Genomic DNA, 23,961 nt, shown 5'->3' with positions numbered 1-23,961 from the left:
CTTCACTCCCCCTTCGGTGACCCTCACACAGCCAGGGTGGTCTGGTCGTGTAGCGGCACCTCCAGCTGCACCCCTCGGAGACCTGGTGTGGGGTTTGGAGGCAGCGATTCCGCTTGCCTTGCGTGGACACCAGGGGAGGATGCTCCGTGCCATCCCGGGTACCCGTTGTTTTTCCTGCCACACACCCCACCCAGCTGGGCTGCTCCGGGCGTCCGCCGGCCGGGAATGTGGGGGATAGATAGAGCGCTGCAATGGGGTGCGAACTGGGAGCTGGGGGGGCTTTGCAGCAGACCTTGGCTGCTGCAGAGGGGCATTTGTGCATATAACATCCCTGGCAGTGGGAGGGAGGGTCTGTGCTCTGTGCTGTGTTTCAGCCCCCTGGGAGAGCTTCCCCGTTCCTCACGCCACGGAGCAAAGCATGGCACGTTTCCAGCCACAGCCAGGCTGGGAGCAGTGCAGAAGCAGGCATGGTTGTGCTGCCGTGGTAGCAGCATTCTGTACACAAACATACTTCCAAAAAACCCTTAGCAGCTCTCTGCTCCCTCAAATGCAAACCCTGGGGGTTTTGCCCGGTGCGGTGGGGTCTCAGTCCAGCCCTCGTGGCTGCTAATCTGCTTGTCATGGTGTTTGAATCCACATGGACTCACAGCAGCTGGTGTGTGTGTGTGTTTTAATTGCAAACTACGCTCTGTTCACCCCAAATTGCTTGCCCTGTATAAGTCAGCCAAAGCTAGTTTTCCTCTGCGGCGTTGCAGTGAGTGTTAAATGTCCCTGGAGAGATCCCCGTGCGTGACAGGGAGCCAGTAGCGAGGTGAACCCCAACATTCCCTACATGCCACCAGGGGGAGGGGGTTTATTGCTTTCCTTGGAAGAAAGGGCGGATGGAGGGGGGCGCAGTCTGGTCGCCAGTGCCCACTGCTGCAGGGCTCCCTGCCGATCCGACCCCCCCAGGGAAGCCTGAGCCAGCAGCAGCACCCGTGGCACCTGGCGAAGGTTTGGTGGTGTGGCCATGGGCTCGCTGATGGCTGTTGCACCCCGCTGCAGGCCTAGCATGTCGGGGCTGCACCTGGCGAAGAGGGGCCGCGAGCACAGGAAGATGGACCTGCAACGGGACTTCACCGTCGCCTCGCCGGCAGAGTTCGTCACCCGCTTCGGGGGCAACTGCGTCATTGAGAAGGTCTTTCCCCTTGCCTTCGCTGGGGGGGTGGGTCATCCCTTTTCACAGCAGCATCCTCAAGCGTGGCCGAAGTCTCCCATGCCCACCAGGCTTGGACCAATGGCAACCCAGAGCTGTTTGTCCCCCAGCTTCACCCACCCTGATGGGTTGGGAGAGGGAAACCCCCCCAACACTGCCCTGGCACGGCAGCTGCTTGCAGCAGCTTTGCATGGCAGATGAAAATGAAGGCTGAAGTTCTGTCCTTCGTTAGCCCCAGTGCCAGGCATCAAAGCTGCTCTTAAGGAGCCTCCTGCTCCATCGGCACGTACGACCGACTGTTGCGAAGCACCCAAGTTAACACAGCTGCCCTGCTCTGCTCGCTGCCTGCACCATCCGCTGCCATCCCTTGGGGCCATATGCCCAGCCTGGCATCCCAGCAGCAAGGAGAGGTTTCATCCTGACACCCTGCACCCCCATCCCCCCAGGTCCTCATCGCCAACAATGGCATCGCTGCCGTCAAGTGCATGCGCTCCATCCGCCGGTGGGCCTACGAGATGTTCCGAAACGAGCGTGCGATTCGGTTCGTGGTCATGGTCACCCCCGAAGACCTCAAGGCTAATGCAGGTAATTCCTAAAAAATCCCAACGAGGGAAGTTCTGCACCCTGGGGCTGAGCTGGGGCAGCGTGGATGCCACCTGGGATGTAGGGGGCTCTGCACAGTGTGGGGTCACACGCTTTCCTCCTGTGCAGCCAGATCCAGGAGTAAAATGATCCCCCCTCTCCAGCTACCCTTGGACAGCGGATTTGGGGATGGGATGCAAGTGGGGTGCAGGTTGGGGGGCTTGCTCCCACCACCAGCATGTGCTGTCTTGCAGAGTACATCAAGATGGCAGATCACTATGTGCCCGTCCCCGGGGGAGCCAACAACAACAACTACGCCAACGTCGAGCTGATTGTGGACATTTCCAAACGGATCCCAGTCCAGGTAGCAGCCACTCCCAGGGCTTCCTGCCTCTTTGCTGGGGGAAGCTGCTAGGGCAGAGGGGCGCGCAGAAATGGGGTGACGTCCCTCCGTGCGGAGGAGCTGGGCATGATGCTACCGCCAGCAGGAGGATGCCCATGCAGGGAGGTAACGGCTCGCACTGCTCCTTCTCCTGTGCCAGGCGGTGTGGGCTGGCTGGGGACATGCCTCGGAAAACCCCAAGCTGCCGGAGCTGCTGCAGAAAAATGGGATAGCTTTCCTAGGTAAGGTCTCGCCGCCTTCCCTCTGCCGGAGGGAGCAGTGGGCATCGGGCTAGTGTGTGCACGCGTGCTCACTCCGCAGGGATGCTGCACTGGGCAATGCCCGTTTCATGGGTCTGGCACGTCCACCCTGCGGTGTGACAGTGCCCAGGCTGGTTTCCTGGAGCTGTCCCAGGAATCCTGCTATTTTCTGGGGTTTCCCTCTAATGCTGATGCAGCATTCATGGAGGAACGTTGGGTGGGAACAGACCTTGTGGGCTTCCCAGCCAGGGGACAGCCTGGGCTCCCCTTGGAGAAGGGTCGAGCTCCATCCTGAAATGGGCAGTGAATTTCGGGAGGTTTCCCGTGCTCCCACTCTTTGCAGAAGGGCTGATGGTGCTGGCTTGGTGGGGAGCAGCTTTCTGCAGCATCTGTGCAATGGGGCTGGGCTGGCTGGTCAGGCTGGCTCAGCTCATCCCCTCCCTCTCTGTCTGAAGGACCCCCCAGCCATGCCATGTCGGCACTGGGGGACAAAGTCGCCTCCACCATTGTGGCTCAGACGGTCCAGATCCCCACACTGCCGTGGAGCGGGAGTGGTAAGTGCCTCCTCCCCAGCCCCGCACACCCCTCCTGTTCCCCCGTTTCTCTCCTCCCTGCCTCTCCTTCTCCTCCAAAGCAAGCACCAGGGCTGGGGTCCCCAGCCCAGCTGGCTGCAGTTACTGGGGAGCCCACAGCAGCTGACCAGCTCTGGCTCAGGCAGAGGGTTTTTTGGGGGTGTGGTGCATGGAAACGGGGGAAATGGCATGTGCCAACTTGGGGTCCCCACTCCCTGGGCACAGCCAGCGTGCCACACCAGCCATGCCACCCCAGCAGTGACCATAGCCCTGACCGCGCCTGCAGGTCTGGTGGCCCAGTGGTCCGAGGAGGACCAGAAGCATCAGCAGATGATCAGCATCCCCCTCGAGACGTACAGACAGGGCTGTGTGAAGGATGTGGAGGAAGGTTTGGAGGTAAAGCTGAGTCCGTGGGCAGCTGGTTGTCTCTTGTCCACCATCATTTCTCCTCAGAACCTGCGTGCCATGGTCCTTTTGGCTTCCCAGCACACATGACAGTGATGCAAGGCAGTTTCAGTAGCAGTTTGTCCCTCTGCATGGATGTGTGGCCCGGGGCAATCCAGGGCAATCCTGCTCAGCAGCGCATGGGCAGGGTGGACTGTCAGGGTGATGGGTTGGGGTCCAAAGCACTTTGGTCACTGCAGTCCTTGACCCGCCTCAGGTGGCCAAGAGGATCGGCTACCCTCTGATGATCAAGGCAGCAGAAGGTGGCGGGGGCAAAGGCATCCGAAAAGTGGAGGCAGTGGAGGAGTTTGGCACCTGCTTTCGGCAGGTGAGAGGTGCCGGGACCCCCCAGCCCCCTCCCCAGCCCTGTCCCCTCTAGGGGCACACAGCAGGGTCCTGCTCCCACTGCGGGCATCTCGTGCTCCCCACCTGGGCTCACCACAGGTCCTGCCTCCATCCTGGAGTGAATTTTGGGGGGGTGATACCAGAACATGACCCTTTTCCTCGCTACAGGTGCAGGCAGAGGCGCCTGGATCTGCCATCTTCCTGATGAAGCTGGCAGAGCGCGCACGGCACCTGGAGGTGCAGGTGCTGGCGGATGGGTATGGCAACGCCATCTCCCTCTTCGGCCGTGACTGCTCCATCCAGCGCAGGCACCAGAAGATCATCGAAGAGGCACCCGTCACCATCGCGGCACCCTCCGTCATCGAGGTGATGGAGCAGGTGGGTGGCCCTGGTCTTAGGGCAGCACGAGGTTTTAGTCAGAACATGGTCTGGTCCTCTGGTCTTTGTTGGGTTTGTTGTGGGTTTTGGCACCTGAAGCTGCTAAGGAAAGGAGGGACCCGCCGAGCTGAGCAGGGAGCCCCAGCCCTGCTTGTTCCCTTGGGTCCATGCAAGGATGCTTTGCTCGGGACACCCCGACCCTGCTGTGGTGAACAGGGGGTCGTTACTCCCCGCGGCGGTTCCACCCTGTCCTGCAGTGTGCGATCCGCCTGGCCCAGATGGTGGGCTACGTGAGCACGGGCACCGTTGAGTACCTCTACGGTGAGGACGGGATCTTCTACTTCCTCGAGCTGAACCCACGCCTGCAAGTGGAGCACCCTTGCACAGAGATGATCGCAGATGTGAACCTTCCTGCTGCCCAGCTGCAGGTACCTGAGTGCACATGGGTGGCTTTGAGCTGTATTAGATGAAGCAGTTTTGTAATTTAGGGAGAGGTGCTGGGCAGGAGGCTGTGGGGTGCAGGTGGAAGCAGTACAGCATCCCTACCTTGCCTGGGAGCAGCTGCCTGCAGCATGGTGCTTCTTCCCCTCACTCTACCTTCAGACCATCTAGTGATTTCTCCCGTAATTTCGATGCTCAAGTCTTGCTCCGGCAGCTAAAGCCCTCCTCGTTTCTCATGCAGATTGCAATGGGCATCCCCTTGCACAGGATAAAAGACATCCGGCTGCTGTACGGGGAGAGCCCCTGGGGTGAAACGCCCATCTGCTTCTGCAGCCCCACCAACGCCCCCGTGCCCAGGGGTCACGTCATCGCCGCCCGGATCACTAGCGAGAACCCTGAGGAGGTGAGCCAGCAGGACAGGCTCTTGTGCAACGGCCCTGCACGTGGGGACCCTGCGACTTGTGGCGTTGCACTGGGCACGGTCCTCTCTACAGTCGGACATTGTGGGTATTGAACCCACTGGATCGATGAGATCCATGTGCACAGCCAGCACGGGGTCCCCTGTTTACGCTGCGTGAGTCTCAAGCCTGGTTGCTCCACGTCTTCTGCTCTGTCTTCACCCAGGGTTTCAAGCCCAGCTCGGGGACGGTGCAGGAGCTGAACTTTCGCAGCAGTAAGAACGTCTGGGGGTACTTCAGTGTGGCAGCGGCCGGAGGGCTCCACGAATTTGCTGATTCCCAGTTTGGGCACTGCTTCTCGTGGGGAGAGAACCGGGAGGAGGCCATCTCGTGAGTGTGGTGGGATGGGGTGGAGAGCAGGTGTCCCTGGGAAGGCTGGCAGTTGGTGCATGAGCTGGGAGAAGTGGCTTTTATCGGACAGGACCAGAACAGTGCCCTTGGTTGTGCTGCGGACACTGGCCAAAGCCAGTTTCCATGCTGCGGTGGTGTTACCACCCAGTTCATCCACCTCATCCTGAAGGACACATTGTAGTGATCTGCTGAGCAGGTGCTTAGCGCCAGTGAGCAGCAATGTTCATTCAGTAATTGAGCAACGTGTAACGAGTCTGTTTGGGGTATTTAAGTGTTTTATTAAGTCAGCACTGACTGTAGGGCTGTTTCATCCAGGCATGCGGATGCCCAGGGCTTGGGTGCTCGCCACCCTGGTCCCTGTGGCTCCCCGGGTTCCTCTGCTGAAAGCCAAGCGTATCCTCGTTGGTTGTTAGCGGAGGGTTTTGCTCCCCCAAAGGAACATGGTGGTCGCCCTGAAAGAGCTGTCTATCCGTGGGGATTTCCGCACCACAGTGGAGTATCTGATTAAGCTGCTGGAGACAGAGAGCTTCCAGAACAACGAGATAGACACCAGCTGGCTGGACCATCTGATCGCCGAGAAAGTGCAGGTAGGGCAGACGGGCCCCTCCGAGGTCACTGCTCCTTTCCTTGGTGTAAGACCCAAACCCTGTTATTTTCCCCCCCCCGCCCAGGCAGAGAAGCCAGACACGATGCTGGGTGTCGTCTGCGGCGCCCTGAACGTGGCGGATGCTGCCTTCAGGACGTGCATGACTGACTTCTTGCACTCGCTGGAGAGGTGCGGGGCTTGGCCGTGCGGGGAGCATGGGGGGCACAGGCAGTGCACGTCCTAAAAGACAGCAAGCATGGAGAGCAGAGTGTTGCTCTCCCTGGGCCATCGTCCTTGCCGCTTTTCCTGCAAAATCTTTGCAAATGTGGAGGCTGTAGGGCTGTGGCAGCCGAAATACAGGAATATCTGCCGTGACTTACAGCTCCGGCTTCTCAGCTATTGCTTTATCGGGAGGAGGGAAAAAGTTTTACGTGGTTGGGAAAACAGCTTTCAAGGGAAAGCGGCTTGGCTGAACGCAGCTTGCTTTTGTTTTTGCACTTGAATGTCAAGGTTATTCCTCCAGCCTTGGAGGACACCTGGGGCTCTCTCCTGCACCCTTATCGGAGCATGCTTTGCCAGTGGCTGGCCTGCTTCCAGATGCATTTTTATAAGGTGCTCACGTGGGTCATTTAAAGCAGATGCTTTTTCCCCTTCGGTCACCTTCGCGTCCTCCGACGGTCAGCTCAGAGCTCACGCGGCGCGATGCCAGCAGCACCGCTGACATCTGGCACATTTGGCTCCTCGCCGGCGCGCCAGGCCAGCAGGACTTGGGGTGCCCTGAGCCGTCTGCTGTGTTTCAGGGGGCAGGTGCTGCCGGCAGCCTCCTTGCTGAACATCGTCGATGTGGAGCTCATCTATGAAGGTGTGAAGTACATTCTCCAGGTGAGGGCTGGGCCACGCTCCTTCCAAACCAGTTGCAGTGCTTCTCACAGGGACAGGGATGTGTGCTCTTGTCCTGAAGGAGAAAGGTGCCATAAATATGAGGTTGTCCTTTAAAAATGTGCAACATAAAACATGAGGTTAATAACCTCATTTTAACTAGGCAGACAATTTCTTACACCCTGCTGCCTTGAATTTCAAAAAGGACCTTTATTCTTGCGTTTAAACCCAGTTAGCTGACCTTCCTGCAAAAACTCCCTACTCATAATGAAAGCAGCAGGTGAGCCGTGAGTTAAGCCGCCTCCGGGCTGCGAGTTGAACCAGCTCTTCGGTGCAGCCTGAGGTTGCTGCCTCCTGCCCTCCCCGGCACAACTCCATCCCATGGCAGCATGCTGCTCCTGCACTGGCCCGTGCACCAAACGTGCAGAGATGCTCCTCACCCCCCCACCATTCCTCCCAGCCCCCAGAAAAGCCGTGGCACATGTGTTGGGGGGTTGCACTGCGAGTTCTCCCCGGCTGCCCCCCACAGGTTGCTCGCCAGTCCCTGACGACATACGTGATCATCATGAACAGCACCCACATAGAGATAGATGTGCACCGGCTGAACGACGGCGGGCTGCTGCTCTCCTATGACAGCAACAGCTACACCACCTACATGAAGGAGGAGATTGACAGGTACCTCCTTGCTGGGTCCCAACCGGCTCTCCCCACTGCCCGGCAGCTGGCTGGCGAGACCTTTCCCTCTCCTTAAGATATCGGATCACCATCGGCAACAAAACGTGTGACTTCGAGAAGGAGAAGGACCCAACGGTGCTGCGCTCACCCTCTGCGGGGAAGCTGCTGCAGTACACAGTGGAAGATGGTGGCCACGTGGCCGAGGGGAATGTTTTTGCGGAGATTGAGGTGAGTTTTGCAGAAGAGCCTGCAGGAGCTCGGTTCCCGCGATCCTGGTGGACAGCAAAGATGAAACCCACCAATGCTACCGTGATGCTCAAGGTGCTCTGCAGCAGGTGGGAGCTCCTGTCTTGGTGACAGTTTCACTCATCCTCACCCAGGTGATGAAAATCATCATGACGCTGATGGTGGAGGAGGCCGGGCGGGTGCACTATGTCAAGCGGCCAGGTGCGCAGCTGGAAGTGGGTTGCGTCATAGCCCGGCTCGAGCTGGACGATCCCACCAAAGTAAAGCCTGTGAGTCCGCTGGGGGCCAGCCAGCCTGTTGTTCCCTTCTGTCCCCTCCCGAGGAGCATCCCACAGGACACCGAGGATGCTCGCTGGGGGACAAAACAGAGGAGCTGCCCCCACTGGGGCATCAGCGGGGCTGTGTCCCCGTGCTGGCACAGGGTGGCACCTACATGGCCATGCCGCATCCCTGTCATGGTTTAAGAAGAAAATTAGCTCCATCCCAGCCAAACCAGGACAGTCCCCCAGCCAGCTGTGCTGGAGTGGCTGCTCCGTGTGCCGCAGCATTGCTCTGCGTGAGCAGCCCGTGAGTGCTTACTCAGCGCACAGAGGCTCGCACGTGTCTGCAGTGTGTCTGTAACACTCGGCATCTCCAATTTTTCTACATTGTTTTCATTATGGGGCACTGGCAGGGATATGAAGCTGTACGTTAGGTGCTTCCCCTATATCTAACCCAAAGCAGACGCTGGAGGGGTTGTGCAGGTTTCTCTGGGACAGCCACAGCTCTTGGGGGGGCTCTGTCCCACATTGGCAAGGACCTGGGCCAACCCACCTCTCATGCTCTCTCCAGGCACAGACATTCATGGGGGGGCTCCCGGCCCAGCAGACCCTCCCCATCACAGGTGAGAAGCAGCACCAGGTTCTCCGCAATGTGTTAGACAATCTCACCAACATCATGAACGGGTACTGCCTGCCCGAGCCCTACTTCAGCACCAAGGTGGGTGCCTGGGTGTCCGGCTCCCTTGGCTCGTGTTTGCCACGGTGGCGAGACGGGCAGTGTACCGGTGGGCACGGGCAGCACCAGCTTCTGCTCCCGGCAGGTGAAGGAGTGGGTGACACAGCTGATGAATACCCTGCGGGATCCCTCCCTGCCCCTCTTGGAGCTGCAGGAGATCATGACAAGCATCTCGGGAAGAATCCCCCTCTCCGTGGAGAAGTCGATCCGGAAGGTGATGGCGCAGTACGCCAGCAACATCACCTCCGTGCTCTGCCGCTTCCCCAGCCAGCAGGTAAGCGGCACGGGGGATGCGTGCCCCGGCTCGGCCTTCAGTTCTTTTTTGGCTGGGGCTAGTTAGGAGTGTCTGCCTGTGTTTGTCCTACCAAGAGATATATAAAAAATTAAATGAGTGAGGGAAACATTTGTGGGTTTATGCTTGCGTTTTTACGCTTGCATTTTTATGCTTTTTAAAATATTTTTATATACCTGGGTTTTATATTTGCGTTTCATATTTCTGTTTCCATATTTATTGGTTGCTTTGCATTTTTCTCTTGCGGGGGGGAACCCCAAACAAAATGCAGCAGCCCTGTCCCCACACATACCAGGGAGCTGGCAGCCCTGTGGCCATGCTAGCCCCGAGCTGCTCTGCACCCTGTGCCCTCTCCCTGCAGATCGCCAACGTGCTGGACACCCATGCGGCTACGCTGCAGAGGAAGGCTGAGCGGGAGGTCTTCTTCATGAACACGCAGAGCTTGGTGCAGCTGGTGCAGAGGTGAGCCCCCGCACCGCCTGTGACCCCCCCCCGGTCCCCCTCTTGCCACCACATCCTTGTGGCACGCTGGCCTTGCTGCTCCCCAGGTACCGCAGCGGCATCCGTGGCTACATGAAGGCAGTGGTGCTGGACTTGCTACGGCGCTACCTGCAAGTGGAGACACAGTTCCAGCATGGTGAGGGCTCGGGGGCTCCCCACTGGGGTCTGTGAGGCTCTTGGGGGAGTCTGCAGGGCTCACCATGCTCTGCCCTACAGCTCACTATGACAAGTGTGTCATCAGCCTGCGGGAGCAGTGCAAACCTGACATGACCCCCGTGCTGGAAAGCATCTTCTCTCATGCCCAGGTGGCAAAGAAGAACCTGTTGGTGACCATGTTAATTGTGAGTACAGCCCTGAGACACCAGAAGTAAGGGCTGATGGTGGGGGAAACGCAACTTCTGCCTCGCTGTGGGATGGGACATGGCTGTGGGTGGCTGTCACATCTGTGCTTTCCCCTTGAAAGGGGGCAGACACCTGAGAAACCACTTTTCTGCTCCTCTGTTTAAAGCATCCCCAGGGATTGGGTTTTGCATTCAAGTGTCCATTCCTGCCTTGTTAGCAGGACTTTATCTCCCCTCTGTAGTGCTGCATTGCTGTGCCTGATTCAAAGAGCAACATTTTGCCTATTTTAGTGCCTTGGCTCTTGTCCCTGCTGCCCGTGCGGGGCTGGGGGTGCAGAATGAAGCCATCCCGCAGCAAGGGGCCCGAGCCGAGCTGTGGTGGTGTGTGCATTGCAGGACCAGCTGTGTGGCCATGACTCCACGCTGACGGATGAGCTGATGGCCATCCTCCACGAGCTGACACAGCTCAGCAAGACCGAGCACTCCAAAGTGGCACTGAGAGCCCGGCAGGTCAGCAAGTGCTGCGCTGTGTCGTCCCCATCCCTGTCCCCATCCTTGTCCCTGTCCCCCATGCTCCCAGCTGTCTCTTCTCATGCAGGTGCTCATCGCCTCTCACCTGCCCTCCTACGAGCTGCGGCACAACCAAGTAGAGTCCATTTTCCTTTCTGCTATCAACATGTACGGACACGAGTACTGCCCTGAGAACCTGAAGGTTGGGAATTGCGTGTTTTTCCATGAAGGGTGGCTTTGGTCAGGTCTAGCTGCAAGCAGCTCGGCCTTAAAAATAGCCAAAAAAGCAATCAAAGCCCTGCTGCAGTGTCGGTGCCTGTGTGAGGCAGAAGAGCGTGTGCACCCTATTGCAGCCAGCCCCCATTCCCTGCTTTTCACCCCATCTGGTGGGGGACTGACATGTGGGTCCATGTCTGGTTCTGGCAGTGTCCCTGTGGTGGGCTGGGTGTTCCATGGCACTGCGCTCCTGTACAGCCCCACATGGAGGGACCTCTCTGGAACATGCCTCCCCAATCCTGCCATGGGGCAAAGGGGTCCCACTTCATCCTTGCCCTAAATTTTGCTTTCTTCCCCCAGAAACTGATCCTTTCAGAAACCACCATCTTCGATGTTCTTCCTGCCTTCTTCTACCACAGCAACCAGGTGGTGCGCATGGCAGCGCTGGAGGTGAGGGCTTTGGGGGGGCCCATGGGGGGCACACAAGCTCTGTGGGGGGGCCTGGATGCGTGCAGTGGGAACGGGGGCACGGCGGTACCTCCTGCCACCCCCCTCCCAGGTGTACGTGCGGCGTGGGTACATCGCCTACGAGCTGAACAGCCTGCAGCACCGGCAGCTCTCGGATGGCACCTGCCTGGTGGAGTTCCAGTTCATGCTGCCCTCCTCCCACCCAAACAGGTACGGGGGCCCCTGCACGCCTGGCCCGCTCCCTTGGACACGGTCCTTTTTGCAAAGCTATTTGGTTTGTATCATCTCCCCCATGCAAAACGTGGGGACCCTCAGCGGGAACTGCCTGCCGTGCTCTCCCTTTGCCGGTGGAGCAGGATGAGCCCTCTCCTCATTAGGGTCCCATGTGGGACCTGGGTGGTCCCTGTCGGACTCAAGAGCGCTGCCTCCACCCCTTGGTGGAGGGTGATGGCTGCCTTGCTCCCCTGCGCAGGATGTCCATCCCCATCAGCATCTCTAACCCTGACCTGGACCGGCACAGCACCGAGCTCTTCATGGACAGTGGCTTTTGTCCCCCGAGCCAGCGGATGGGAGCTATGGTGGCCTTCGACAGATTTGAGGATTTCACAAGGTGGGGGTGTAGGAACACACCTGGCTGGTCGTGCGTGTGCCTTTTGGGGGCTGCTGCAGTCGTTAGAGAGCAAAACCGTGGGGAAGAGCCGCAGCTGGCCGGTGCTGGGGGCAGCTCCCGTTCCTCCCACAGCCAGAGGTTGGGACTGGGTATTTTCAGTATGACAGGCACCTGGTGGGAACACAACATGTGCTCTGGGGACATGTGGAGCCTGGGGGAAGCTTGCCTGGCACAGGTTAAGTATCTCTGCTTATTAACAGCACTCAGAGCTGCGTTTCATGGGCTGTGGCTTTGCCATGGGCTGGTGGAGCCCAGCTGAGCCGGTGCATGCCCCCAGCCCACTGCACTGGTTCCTGCGTCTCTGCCTCAGCAGGTCCCTGGTGTTGTCGCCCTCGGGCAGGGGGTGGGCATGATGCTCTGACTTGTCACCTCATCCCCACCGTTTGGGCAGGAACTTCAATGAAGTGATCTCTTGCTTCGCCGACCCGCCTTCAGAGAGCGTGCTCTTCAGTGAGGCGCGAGCCACCATCTATGAAGAGGAGGACACCAAGGTGGGCATGATGCCGTTGCTGACCCCCCCAGGTGGTGCCAGGATGGCAGTGATGCTAGTGGTCAGGGTTGACTAGAGGGTTTTGTTGCCAGAACGTCCGTGAGGAGCCAATCCACATCCTCAACATTGCGCTCCGTTGGGCTGACTGCATGGAAGATGAGAAGCTGGTGCCCATCTTCAGAGCCTTTGCCCAGTCCAAGGTCTGTCGCTGGGGCCAGAACCCCTTTTGGCAGATCCTGCCAACCCCAAACCACTGCCTCATCCCCCGCAGTGCTCCCCAAAACGCTGCACCCTGTGGCACCGGCTTGGGTTTTGTTTGCTCCCTTAGTGGAGATGTTTAAACCTTCATGACTGGTGGAGTCTTCTGTTTCCACATAGAAAAATGTCCTTGTTGACTGTGGTCTCCGGAGAATCACGTTTCTCATTGCCCAGCAGGTAAGTGCAGACTGAGCTGCCGCCAGGCAGTGACTTTAGACACGTTGTGCTTCCCTAAAACACCTAGAAATATCTATAAGTACCTTATAGACATAGCACTGAGTGATGGATGTACCTACTGTGCATCAGGAGCTGGGAATTAATTAATGAGGGATTCAATGAGTGATTTATCTTCTGTATTAGCCTTTATGCTGCTAATGCCTCCGGTAACATGTGGTTCTTGCATGGCTGCACCACAGCTTTAACCTGCCTTTAAAAAGCATTGATTGTTCCCAGCTCTTTTCCCTTTGGGGGAGGAGGAAGCCTGCAAGGCTTTTTTTTTTTTTTTTTTAAATTTTTTGTAACGAGTTCAGTGAAAATTGGAATAATCTTCTGCATGCCAGGATTATTCGCTTTGCGTTCTCCCTCTGCTTTGCTCTAGAGAGAATTCCCGAAGTTTTTCACATTCCGAGCCAGGGACGAGGTAAGAGCTGCAGTGAGCGTGGAGCCTGGCCGGTGCTGGCTGAGGGATGCCTGGCTCACCCCTCCGTGCCACCCCAGTTTGCAGAGGACCGTATCTACCGGCACCTGGAGCCGGCACTCGCCTTCCAGCTGGAGCTGAGCCGCATGCGCAACTTTGACCTGACGGCCATTCCCTGCGCCAACCACAAGATGCATCTCTACCTGGGGGCTGCCAAAGTGCAGGCAGGTGCCGAGACCACCGACTACCGCTTCTTCATCCGCGCCATCGTGCGCCACTCGGACCTCATCACCAAGGCAAGGCAGTGGCGGGTGCCCCGGCTGTGCGGGCAGCGGTGGGTGCGTGTCGGGGGCAGGGGGTGCTCTGGCTGCCTCTGAGCTGCCCGGTGTGCTGCAGGAGGCGTCCTTCGAGTACCTGCAGAATGAGGGTGAGCGGCTGCTCCTGGAAGCGATGGATGAGCTGGAGGTGGCCTTCAACAAAACCGCTGTCCGCACCGACTGCAACCACATCTTCCTCAACTTTGTCCCGACAGTCATCATGGACCCCTCCAAGGTGTGTTTGTCAGTGTGTTGCTGATCTGGGGATGGAGGCTGCATCATCCCTTGTGCTCAGTACCACTGTATGGATGGGCGGTCACCCCCCATGCTCGCTGTCAGACCTGGTCCTATCCACTGCTCACCTGATCCTGGATGGGGGATGGATTCAGCAGCCCCAGAGGCTCCTGCAGCTGCAGGCTGTTTGCCGGGGAGGTGCTGAGATGTCACACTTCGCAATGTTCAGGGCTCTTTGTACAGACTGGGACAAGCAGGCAGGTCACTGGAGGGCACATGGGTGAGACACAGGCTCTTCCCTGGGCAGCAGGAAGTCTGAAGGAGTGGGGCTGTGTCCGTTCAGGAGGATATGGGGCGCTGCCTTCCCCTTCCACCAGTGGAGAGGCTGGATAGCAGCACGAGCCTCCATGGATGGAGAGATGGAGAGAGGGAAGGGGCTTGCCCAAAGCAAATCTGAAATGGCTGTTTGAGGCTGAGATGCAATGGGGCTGCTCCAGCCTTGGCGTTGCATCTCAAGGACAGGGTTGTCCCCTGGGCTACAGACCCATCTCTTTGCCGTCCCATGCTCAGATCGAGGAGTCGGTGCGGTCCATGGTGATGCGCTACGGCAGCCGCCTCTGGAAGCTGCGTGTCCTGCAGGCTGAGGTGAAGATCAACATCCGCCTGACGCCCACTGCCACCGCCATCCCCATCCGCCTCTTCCTGACCAACGAGTCCGGCTACTACCTGGACATCAGCCTCTACAAGGAAGTGAGGGACTCCAGCACTGGCAGTGTGAGTAACCACAGGCAGTGGCTGCAAGCACGAACCCAACCACCACCACCCACCAGAAACTGTGGGGTGGCTTCTGCAAAACTTCTACTGCTGACCTGTCCCAGAGCCCCCAGGACTGTGCAGCAGCATTCCCAGGACTGTCCCTTTTTCACTCCCCTTCGTGCTGCAGCTAGCTGGGCTCCTTGGAGTGATGCTTTGCTCCAAAATGGTGCTGGGCTCCTCGAGGTGTTGCTGGTGTGCAGTTCTAGTGCTGGGAGGTGAGGGTCAGCGTTAGGGTACTACTGGTACTTGCAGCACAGCAGTGTTGCACTCTGTCCCCTCAACAGCAAAGAGTGGGGTGGAAAATCATGTTGGATCAAGTAGAACCACAGCCGTGAGCAACTTGGCCAGGGAAAGCTCAGCAGCGCTCCAGCCCTGTGGGGCTCTTGCACCACAGCACAGCATTCCCTCCCCGCCAGGGAAGGCAGCCAACACTCTGCCCTTCTCTCCAGATCATGTTCCAGTCATATGGGGACAAGCAAGGGCTGCAGCACGGGATGCTCATCAACACCCCGTACGTCACCAAGGACCTGCTGCAGGCCAAGCGGTTCCAGGCGCAGTCCTTGGGCACCACCTACGTGTATGACTTCCCAGAGATGATCAGGCAGGTGAGTCTGGCTGAGCAGAAAGAGGCTCCAAATTATTGAATTTGCTTTCCTTCCTCACCCTCCCCAGGTATTCCCATCTGGGGAAAAGGCTCCTCTCCCCTGAGCTGGCAAATGAGAAAAAGAAAAGAGCTCAAGCCCCAACATTTTTGGTTAGATGAAGTATTTCTAAACTGATTCCTAGCTCTTGCAAACTGCTGTAGTTGCGCTCATGGATAACGTGACCAGAAAGCCCCATGCAAGGAGATCTGCAGCAGGGTGGGGGCTCTGACACCACGTTTTGTTCCCCCCAAGCCCCAGCCTGCTGCAGGAGTGTGTGTCTGTGCCCGGTGATAGCCTCGTGCTTTCAGCTCATCCTGTGCACGATGTCTCTGCAGGCTCTTTTCAAGCTGTGGGGCTCCTCGGAGCTGTACCCCAAGGACATCCTGACGTACACTGAGCTGGTGCTGGACTCGCAGGGGCAGCTTGTGCAGATGAACAGGGTCCCTGGAGGGAACGAGGTATCGGGGGATGATTTGGGAATGGGGAGAAGCGGGGGGGGAAAGCTGTGCTGCGGCAGGCGGGAGCGGTTGTGTTAAAAGCCTGGGAGATGCTCCTCAAGCAAGCGTTTTGTCTGTTGGTAAATACAGCCTGAAGCCCAGACCCCATTGCTCTGGAAGAGCCTGCCCTGTGACTTTGTGCTGTTTTGGGGTAGGTGGGGATGGTTGCTTTCAAAATGAAGCTGAAGACCCCCGAGTATCCGAAAGGCCGGGACATCGTGCTTATCTGCAACGACATCACGCACAAGATCGGCTCCTTCGGGCCGGAGGAGGACCTGGTCTTCCTGCGGGCCTCCGAGCTGGCGCGGTCCGAAGGCATCCCCCGCATCTACATTGCCGCCAACAGCGGCGCCCGCATCGGCTTTGCCGACGAGATAAAACACATGTTCCAGGTGGCCTGGGTGGACCCTGAGGACCCCTACAAGGTGTGTGGGCACCTCTCCTCCTGCTGTCACAGAAAACAACAAGGACTTATCTGGGCAAGGAAGGACCAGAGCTGAACTTGGGCATAAAACTGTGGGATCAGTGCGGGGGCGTGAGCCCAGACCTGCCCCCTGTGCCACAGGGATGGTTCCCTCGGCTCTTCCCAGCAGGGTGGAGATAAAGGTGCCAGTGCTGGTGTGGCTGTTGTGTCCAGCCCTGGCCCCTGAGCTGCTGTTGATGCCTGGGGTGGGTTTGGGTGGGGTTTGGAGAGGGGCCATGTCCCACCGAGTGTGTGCACGGTGGGGCGGGTGTTCTGCAACTCATCCTCCTCCTCTTTATTTTCAGGGATTCAAGTACCTGTACCTGACTCCCCAGGACTACACGAGGATCAGCACCACGAACTCGGTGCACTGTGAGCATGTGGAGGAAGGAGGCGAGTCCAGGTGAGCTCCACTATCCCGGGGGGCATGCAGAGCCACCTCAAGCCCTGCCCTTCATCCCACCAGGATGCAGCTCTCACATCCTGGCTCAGCATCCTGCTGGACTCATTATGCAAGTCAGTGCTTCCCTCTGTCCTGCCCACACCACCATGGCTCTGCTTTCCCCACAGGTATGTCCTCCTGGACATCATTGGGAAGGACAATGGATTTGGGGTGGAAAACCTGAGAGCGGCCGGTACCATCGCTGGGGAGTCCTCTCGCGCTTACGACGAAATAGTGACCATCAGCATGGTACAGCTGCGGGCCTTTCCCTTGCTCCGCTCCTCCCCTCTCTCCTACTTGCTTTTAAGGTCGCCCTGGGGGGAATAAATAACAGGATGCAACAAGTGACTTGGTGCAATCTGAGTGTGCAAACCCCTGCAGAGCATCATTCTCCTGGTGCTTGTGGGCTCTGCTGCAGCCCTTTCCCCCTCTGCTAACCCCATGTCTCCTTGTGTGTGTGCCCAGGTGACCTGTCGTGCCATCGGGATTGGCGCGTACCTGGTGAGGCTGGGCCAGCGTGTCATCCAGGTGGAGAACTCCCACATCATCCTCACTGGTGTCACAGCCCTCAATAAGGTACCGTGCTTCGGCTGCGTGTCCTCCCGCGGCACTGTCCCTCACGCCACCGCCTGCGTGGGCTCCTTCCTGGTTCCATGGGAAGAGGTGGCAGTTCCCTGCGCACCACCTCATGGGACCTGTCTGGAGGAGCTGCAGGGGAGCTGCAACTGTGCTTGTCTCACCGAGAAGTGGCAGAATGCCACCCCGCAACTGTTTGGTATTGCTTTAGGGGCTAGTTCAAGGCGCATTGCTCCTGGGGTGGGGGTGGCATGGCAGAGCTGCCATGGGGACTGTTTGGCTCTGGTCCCTGGGGCAGGACCCATCTCTGGGCAAAATCACACTGGGTTGAGCTGATCTGAAACCTACTTAGCTAAACCGATGCACTTATCTAAAGCAGGATGCCTCTGCCTGGTAGACAGAGGTGGAAATTCAGCCTCAAACCAGAGAAAACATGCCTGTACAGAGGTCTGACCTAACAGAGCAAGGAGCAGCTCCTGTGTTAGCAGAGACTGATCTGCGTTTCTGTTAACAATTCTGCCTAGGTGTTGGGACGTGAAGTTTATACATCCAATAACCAGCTGGGAGGTGTGCAGATCATGCACAATAACGGTGTTTCCCATGTCACTGTCCCAGATGACTTTGAGGGGGTCTACACCATCCTGCAGTGGCTCTCGTACATGCCCAAGGTAGGAGGATGCTGCAGGTTTGCTGTGTGGGGTGTTAGCCCATACCTGGCTGGTGACCTCCCCTTCGGGGCTCTGCCTTGCAGGATAACCAGAGCCCGGTGCCCATCACTGCCATAAGTGACCCCATTGACAGAGAAATTGATTTTGTCCCTTCCAAAGTCCCCTACGATCCCAGGTGGATGCTGGCAGGGAGACCCCATCCAAGTAAGCGAGGGCAACCCAAGACCTCTGCAGCAATGCTCCCAAATGTGGGTGCAAACCCCCGTGATCCTGGTGCAGAAGGTGCTTTTTGTTGTGGGTTGGTGCAGAGGGAGCCCTCCGGTGCTCACTGTTGTGCCGCTCTGCTTTTTCCTGTGCTGTGCAGCTCTCAAGGGGACCTGGCAGAGTGGCTTCTTCGACCAGGGCAGCTTTCTGGAGATCATGAGGCCGTGGGCTCAGACAGTTGTGGTCGGCAGAGCAAGGTACTGCCAGGAGCAGGGGATGGAGCCCCAGGGCAGAGGGTGACACGGGGAGCCTGGCCACACGCACTCCACTCGAGCCCTGGCTGTGGCACTGCTTTTGGGATGGTGGAGGGGGAACACCTTTCTGGTGGGGCTGGGGTGCAGCATGGAGGGGATCTGGCCTCTGCTGAGACCACCCTGCCTTGCTGCAGGCTGGGAGGTCTCCCTGTGGGTGTCATCGCCGTTGAGACCCGCACCGTGGAGGTGACGATACCTGCGGACCCCGCCAACCCAGAGTCAGAGGCAAAGGTGCGTGGGGAGACCCTAGTGTGGCCAAGCGGCAGCCAGGAGGAGGGCAGAGCAGGGAGAAAGCTTAGCGTAATCCTCTGACGTGTCTTGGTTTTCCTGAAAGACTGGTGGGGTGAAGGGTGCTCAGTCGGTTTGTTCTCTTTCAGCTCTTTCACACTGTGTGCTGCCAACCTGCCAGCGCAGTGTGCCGGGAATCACCGGTGTGCGTTTCAGCGCTGCTGCTCACTGTTTTTTCCAGATAGTCCAGCAGGCAGGGCAGGTCTGGTTTCCAGATTCTGCTTTTAAAACAGCCCAGGCCATTCGGGACTTCAACCGGGAGCATCTCCCGCTGATGATCTTCGCCAACTGGCGAGGCTTCTCCAGCGGCATGAAAGGTACCTCTGCTTGGGATGCCCAGATCGCCGTGCTGTGACATACTGCCAGCACTCCTGCCACCCCACAGGGTCCTGGGATGACCCAGCCCACCAGGGTCCTGCCCACACCACTCCAGGATGTGGGATCAGGCTGGGGAGGTGATGGGGCATGGCCAGGACCCAGGTCCCAGGGCTCGGTGCCTTCCTGCTGGGCTGGTTTTGGGATGCTTTTTTGGACTCTCCAATGGAGGAGGTGGCTTCGGGCAGCTAGGAGGAGGCAAGGGGCAATAACCTGGCCCATGGCAGGCAGGGCACCCAGCCGCTGAGTCCCTTTGGCTTTCAGACATGTACAACCAAATGCTGAAGTTCGGCGCCTTCATTGTCGATAGCCTCCGGGATTTTAAGCAACCTGTCCTGGTCTACATCCCACCGCATGCGGAGCTGCGGGGAGGCTCCTGGGTGGTCATCGACTCCACCATCAACCCCCTGTATGTGGAGCTCTACGCAGACAAGGAGAGCAGGTCAGCACCCAAAACACGTGTGCATCCTCCACAGCCCGTGTGCAGAGAAATGTGAGCCAGTGCATGGGTCTGCAGAGTCATAGTCCTGCTGGCGGGGACTTCCTGGTTGCTCGAGATGTGTATTTTTTACCCTTTAGTTAGTCAAAGACATCAGCTAAAAGTTCCAAGGGCTCTTAGAGAGCAGTATGGCAGGTATCTCCTTGGGGATAATCCTCCTGTGTCCAGCAAAGAAGAGTAAACCATGGTTCTGGGGGCCAGGAGGTCTTTTCTCTAACCTGAACTAATGCACATTGGAGCAAGCTGTAAGGAGTGAGAAGATAGACAAGAATTCCAGACTGGAAACGAAACCCTTTTAGGTCTCCCTAAGTCTTAGAAGAAAGAGTTGCCTGGGCCTCTTGTCGCAGGATTTATTCTCACCTGCAGACCAGTCCCTGCTTTAGCAAACTTTCCTTCCAGGGGAGGAATTTTGGAGCCTGGAGGAACAGTGGAGATCAAGTTCAGAAAGAAAGATTTGGTAAAGACCATGAGAAGGATTGATACGGTCTATGGCAAGCTCGTTGAACAGCTGGGTAAGGGAATGATGTTCTGGCTTGTGGGCACTGGTAGAAATAAGTTAAAATGTGAGGCTCAGACACCATGGTGGCAACCATCGGGAAATCCTTTAATGGTCCTCTGTGGAAATTCTTTATGCCTTTTCTGATGGTGGAGCCTGCCAAGAGGATGTGGTGGTACTTTCAAACACCTGTATCTCCTGGGAGCTCCATAAATGGTGCTGGACAGTCCTCCCATGGAGTTTTGAGGTGAAGGATGGTGATGGCCGTGCTGAATCAGTACCTAGTGAGACAGCACACCGTCACTACAGAGTGCTCAGAGGCTGCCTTTAATGCGCTGGTCTTTCAGCTCCTGCCTGCAGCGAGTGATGGGGCTGTGTTGAGAGGTCCTTGCCCCCATGCCCCTCCACCCTGCTAAAGCACGGTCCCACAAAGTCCTTGCAAATGCCACCTCCCACCTCTCTGGCGGCAGGCACCCAGCATGGCGCAGCCCCTCCGTGGCCATGGCCTTCTGTGGCTGGGCTCTGGGGAGGGGTGTAAATGTGCCACAGCAAAGGGACATGACGCTGGGTGCCCCGTCCCCTGGTGCAGGTGGCAGAGGTAGGAGCACAGAAAGGAGCCCTGACCCCATGGTGGCCTGCGGGTCCCAACACAGGGGTGGTGGGTGAGCTGCTCAGCATGGCATGTCCCACAGGGACCCCCCGAGCTGTCCGAGGCGCAGCGCAGGGAGCTGGAGCAGCAGCTCAAGGCCCGGGAGGAGCTCCTCCTACCCATCTACTACCAGGTGGCTGTGCACTTCGCTGACCTGCACGACACCCCGGGCCGCATGCAGGAGAAAGGTGTCATCACGGTGAGCCAGGGCATCGGTGGGAAGGGGCTTGGCACAGGGAGTTCTGCAGTGGCAGCACGAAGGTGGGAGGCAAAGTCCCTTCCTGGGGGTCTGGGCTGCAGCTCCGTGTGCCGTTCCTGCCCTGGGTGCTGCTCTCAGCCCAGCAGAGCTGCCTTCAAACCCACCAGTGTGAGTGGTGGGGGAGCAGTCACTGCACATCAGGTTGTCTTCTTTCTGTAAAGACGAGCCCAGGCTCTGCCCCCATTTCTGCAGGATATCCTGGAGTGGAAGAACGCCCGCACCTTCCTCTACTGGCGGCTGCGACGGCTGCTGCTGGAGGAGGTGGTGAGGGCGGAGGTCTTGAAGGCAAACAGCGAGCTGAGCCACATCCACATTCAGTCCATGCTACGGCGCTGGTTCATGGAGACAGAAGGAGCCACCAAGGTACCCCCAATCCCAGCTTCCTGAGGCATCCCTGCAGCCAGGGGGTCTCGAGGGCTGTCACCTTGCTCTCCCGTTGGCTGTGCCCCCCTGGAGGGTCTAAACGTGCAATGGGAATTGCCATTCTGCAGCCCATGCCAGGCTGGGTGGCCAAGCAGCCCTGAGGCTGGGGCTGTCTCTTCAAATCGGGTGACTTCAGTCGGGTGCTGGTGCTCAGTGGTAGCAAGGTGGCTCCCAAATAAACATTTTCTACCATCAGGTAGGGCTTTCCAGGGCAGAAGAGAGACTTGGGGTCTTTGCATTGGCGCTACTCTCAAATGCAGTTGCCGTGACACACACATTGCCATGTCAGTCCTGTGCTTGCTGAGCTGGGAAGCGAGGGCATGCAAAGGAAACATGTTTTGCCTTAACTTTTTGCATTTTAAACAGTCCACGAAGGTTTCCTGCGTTTCAATTACTAGACTGAATTTTTTACCCAGTGGCTGTGACATGGGAGTGGGGGAGCAGGCCATGCCGTGCTGTGCCATATATGCAGGACTGAGAAGAAATATCCCATTGCCTGGTTCTGTCATGGGAGGAAAAAGCCTGATATTACAGCAGAAAGTGGGGGGGGCTCAGGCCGTGCAAGCAGCAGGACCCCCTGCCCACGGTGCTGCTCTCCCTAGGGCTACCTCTGGGACAACAACCAGGTGGTGGTGGAGTGGCTGGAGAAGCACATGCAAGAGAATGATGGCACCCGGTCGGCCATCTGGGAGAACATCAAGTACCTGAAGCGGGACTACGTGCTCAAGCACATCCGGAGGTGAGCCTCTGTGGGAGCTGGGATGCGCGTGGTGATGCGGTCCCCCAGGTTGGGGACAGCAGATGGTGGAGGTGAGGCGGCTCTTGCTTCAGCCTCCAAGGTAGCCACGTTATCCTGTCTGCCTTGCAGTTTGATCCAAGCCAACCCCGAGGTGGCCATGGACTGCGTCATCCAGACAGCCCAGCACATCACCCGTGCGCAGAAGGCCCAGGTTGCCCATCTCCTGTCGACAGTGGATAATGACAGCCCTCCTTGAGCTGGTGGCCAGCGGCGTGCAGGGCAATCGCCGTGGGGCAGGACATGCTTCTACTCACAGGCCAGACCTCATCTCCCCACCTGGTTCCTCAGCCATTGAACTGATGCCTTCAACTCTTACCCGTGTGCCTAAATAAGAGTGCCGGTGTTTGTATTTTAAGCTGTGAAGATGGTGTTGCCATCCGTGCAAAGTTCCCTCTGGCACTGGGGCTGTTTGTCAGAGGGGCAGCTTGGCAGAAAAACTTGTCCTGACCCAAGTCTGGAGTCTGGACCTGGTGCAGAAGTTGGTTTTAAACAGAATCTAAAATCTTTTGATGTGTTTTAATCACAAGCCCTGGTCTTAGCCTTTAAAGCAGGCACCAGTGTCAGATGTATCTCATGAGACGGGACGGAGCTGGAAGTACAAACTGGCCGAGGCACCACAGGCGAGCAGGATGAGGGAGGAGGTGTCCCTATGGCCGTGTTGAGGCTGAGCAGGCACTGGCACAAGGAAATGTAAACCCTTCTTCAGAAGCAGTCCCAAAGCGATGTTTTATAAGAAACTCAGGAACTGTGAGAAGCAATTTGCCTCATCCTTCCCCTTGTTGGGGAACAATCTGTAGATGTCACTATGAGTAGCTGGTGGTCCAGAAAAGACATCAGTGACCGTGCTGGGAGCTGTTGAAGCAAGAACATCAATGGACCCACCATGGTTTGACTGACCCAACTGTTCCTCTTGCCTGTCTCATGTCCTTTCTGGCTTCTGCCACCACTCCTTTGGGTGCTTTCAGCCTGCAGAGAACAGAAAGGAGGGGAACACGGCTCTAGGTGCTCCTGCCCCAGCAACCTGGCTCCTCTGCTGAAGCACAGGAGCCAGGGTGAACTGTCTGCTCAGACCTGTACCTTGCTTCTCAGGTGGTCTTTAATCAGCTTGGGTCATGGAGGGACAATTTATGTGTTTTCCAGTGCCTCTGGCCGTGCCAGTGCATCATTTCACCGGCACAGGCTTGGCTTTGGCTGGCAAAGGGGGAGGCAGGCTGGCGATGGAAGGTGGGACACCTGGTGCAAGTGCAGTGCTGGTATTGCCGCGGTGTGGAGGTGTTGGACACCTCCTTGGTTATGCCTGGGCTGGGGGGTCTCACCAGGGTCCGTGGGGGATGTCTCCCTGTCCTGGGGATGGGGGTGGAAAGGGTGTTAGGAGATGCTTTCTGGTTTGCAAGGTGTCACTGCACGTTGTGAGGGAAGGGGGTGCTGATGCTTGCCGTACAGGAGCCAAACCACCACCAATAAAGTGAGCACAGTTCTGAAGGAAGTTCTCCTGACCTCTCTTGCCTTTTATCTTTGTATAACGCAGCGGGTCCGAGAAGGGGACGGTGCCTCTGCTGCCATGCAGCCCCCTCCCTGCAGCACCGCGAGTGCCTTGGTGCAGGGCAGCTCCTAGCATCCCTCCTGCCCATGCCTGCCCTAACGCAGGGCTCCTTCACGCGTTTGAGCTGCAAAGATTTTCAGGAGCAGGGTGACCACAGAGAGAAAGAGTTTGTACTGTAAATATCTGCAAACTCTGACTCTCCTGGAGGATTTGAGCCAGGGACAAACCCTGGTCTTGGACATAGTGTTATGACTGTTAAAGGCAGTGATGCCTGGGGGAAGC

The 23,961-nt window shown here is 57.8% G+C and overlaps 1 protein-coding gene across 1 annotated transcript; it reads left to right on the top strand.

Moving 5' to 3' along the window:
• The first annotated feature begins 1,051 nt into the window (after positions 1–1,051).
• ACACB (acetyl-CoA carboxylase beta) lies at positions 1,052–23,596 on the top strand. Its single transcript, XM_055797264.1, has 51 exons — positions 1,052–1,177; positions 1,642–1,780; positions 2,032–2,141; positions 2,320–2,401; positions 2,875–2,973; positions 3,278–3,387; positions 3,653–3,763; positions 3,949–4,158; positions 4,416–4,586; positions 4,841–5,002; positions 5,224–5,387; positions 5,845–5,995; positions 6,080–6,183; positions 6,795–6,876; positions 7,403–7,548; positions 7,626–7,776; positions 7,929–8,063; positions 8,626–8,772; positions 8,876–9,064; positions 9,444–9,544; positions 9,631–9,719; positions 9,800–9,924; positions 10,321–10,434; positions 10,523–10,636; positions 11,011–11,100; positions 11,210–11,328; positions 11,591–11,728; positions 12,180–12,279; positions 12,371–12,478; positions 12,657–12,713; positions 13,135–13,176; positions 13,254–13,469; positions 13,570–13,725; positions 14,295–14,498; positions 14,990–15,145; positions 15,520–15,642; positions 15,837–16,106; positions 16,450–16,547; positions 16,715–16,835; positions 17,052–17,162; positions 17,687–17,830; positions 17,914–18,034; positions 18,195–18,291; positions 18,483–18,579; positions 18,818–18,953; positions 19,276–19,453; positions 19,910–20,045; positions 20,699–20,854; positions 21,107–21,277; positions 21,940–22,076; positions 22,206–23,596. Exons 1-51 carry the CDS (start codon positions 1,052–1,054, stop codon positions 22,330–22,332), a joined length of 6,741 nt encoding a protein of 2,246 aa, XP_055653239.1. The 3' UTR covers positions 22,333–23,596.
• Positions 23,597–23,961: the final 365 nt, after the last annotated feature.

Source organism: Falco peregrinus, chromosome 2, assembly GCF_023634155.1.
Source record: "Falco peregrinus isolate bFalPer1 chromosome 2, bFalPer1.pri, whole genome shotgun sequence".
Taxonomy (NCBI): domain Eukaryota; kingdom Metazoa; phylum Chordata; class Aves; order Falconiformes; family Falconidae; genus Falco; species Falco peregrinus.
Note: the sequence above shows the minus strand (reverse complement) of the source record. Positions and strands in the feature narration are given on the sequence as shown.

Excerpts from the sequence above, each read along its gene's own strand:
- ACACB (XM_055797264.1), top strand. The coding sequence starts at position 1,052 with ATGTCGGGGCTGCACCTGGCGAAGAGGGGCCGCGAGCACAGGAAGATG. Across the intron at positions 11,329-11,590 it reads CCCTCCTCCCACCCAAACAG|GATGTCCATCCCCATCAGCA; the intron begins GTACGGGGGCCC and ends TCCCCTGCGCAG. Across the intron at positions 12,280-12,370 it reads ATGAAGAGGAGGACACCAAG|AACGTCCGTGAGGAGCCAAT; the intron begins GTGGGCATGATG and ends TTTTGTTGCCAG.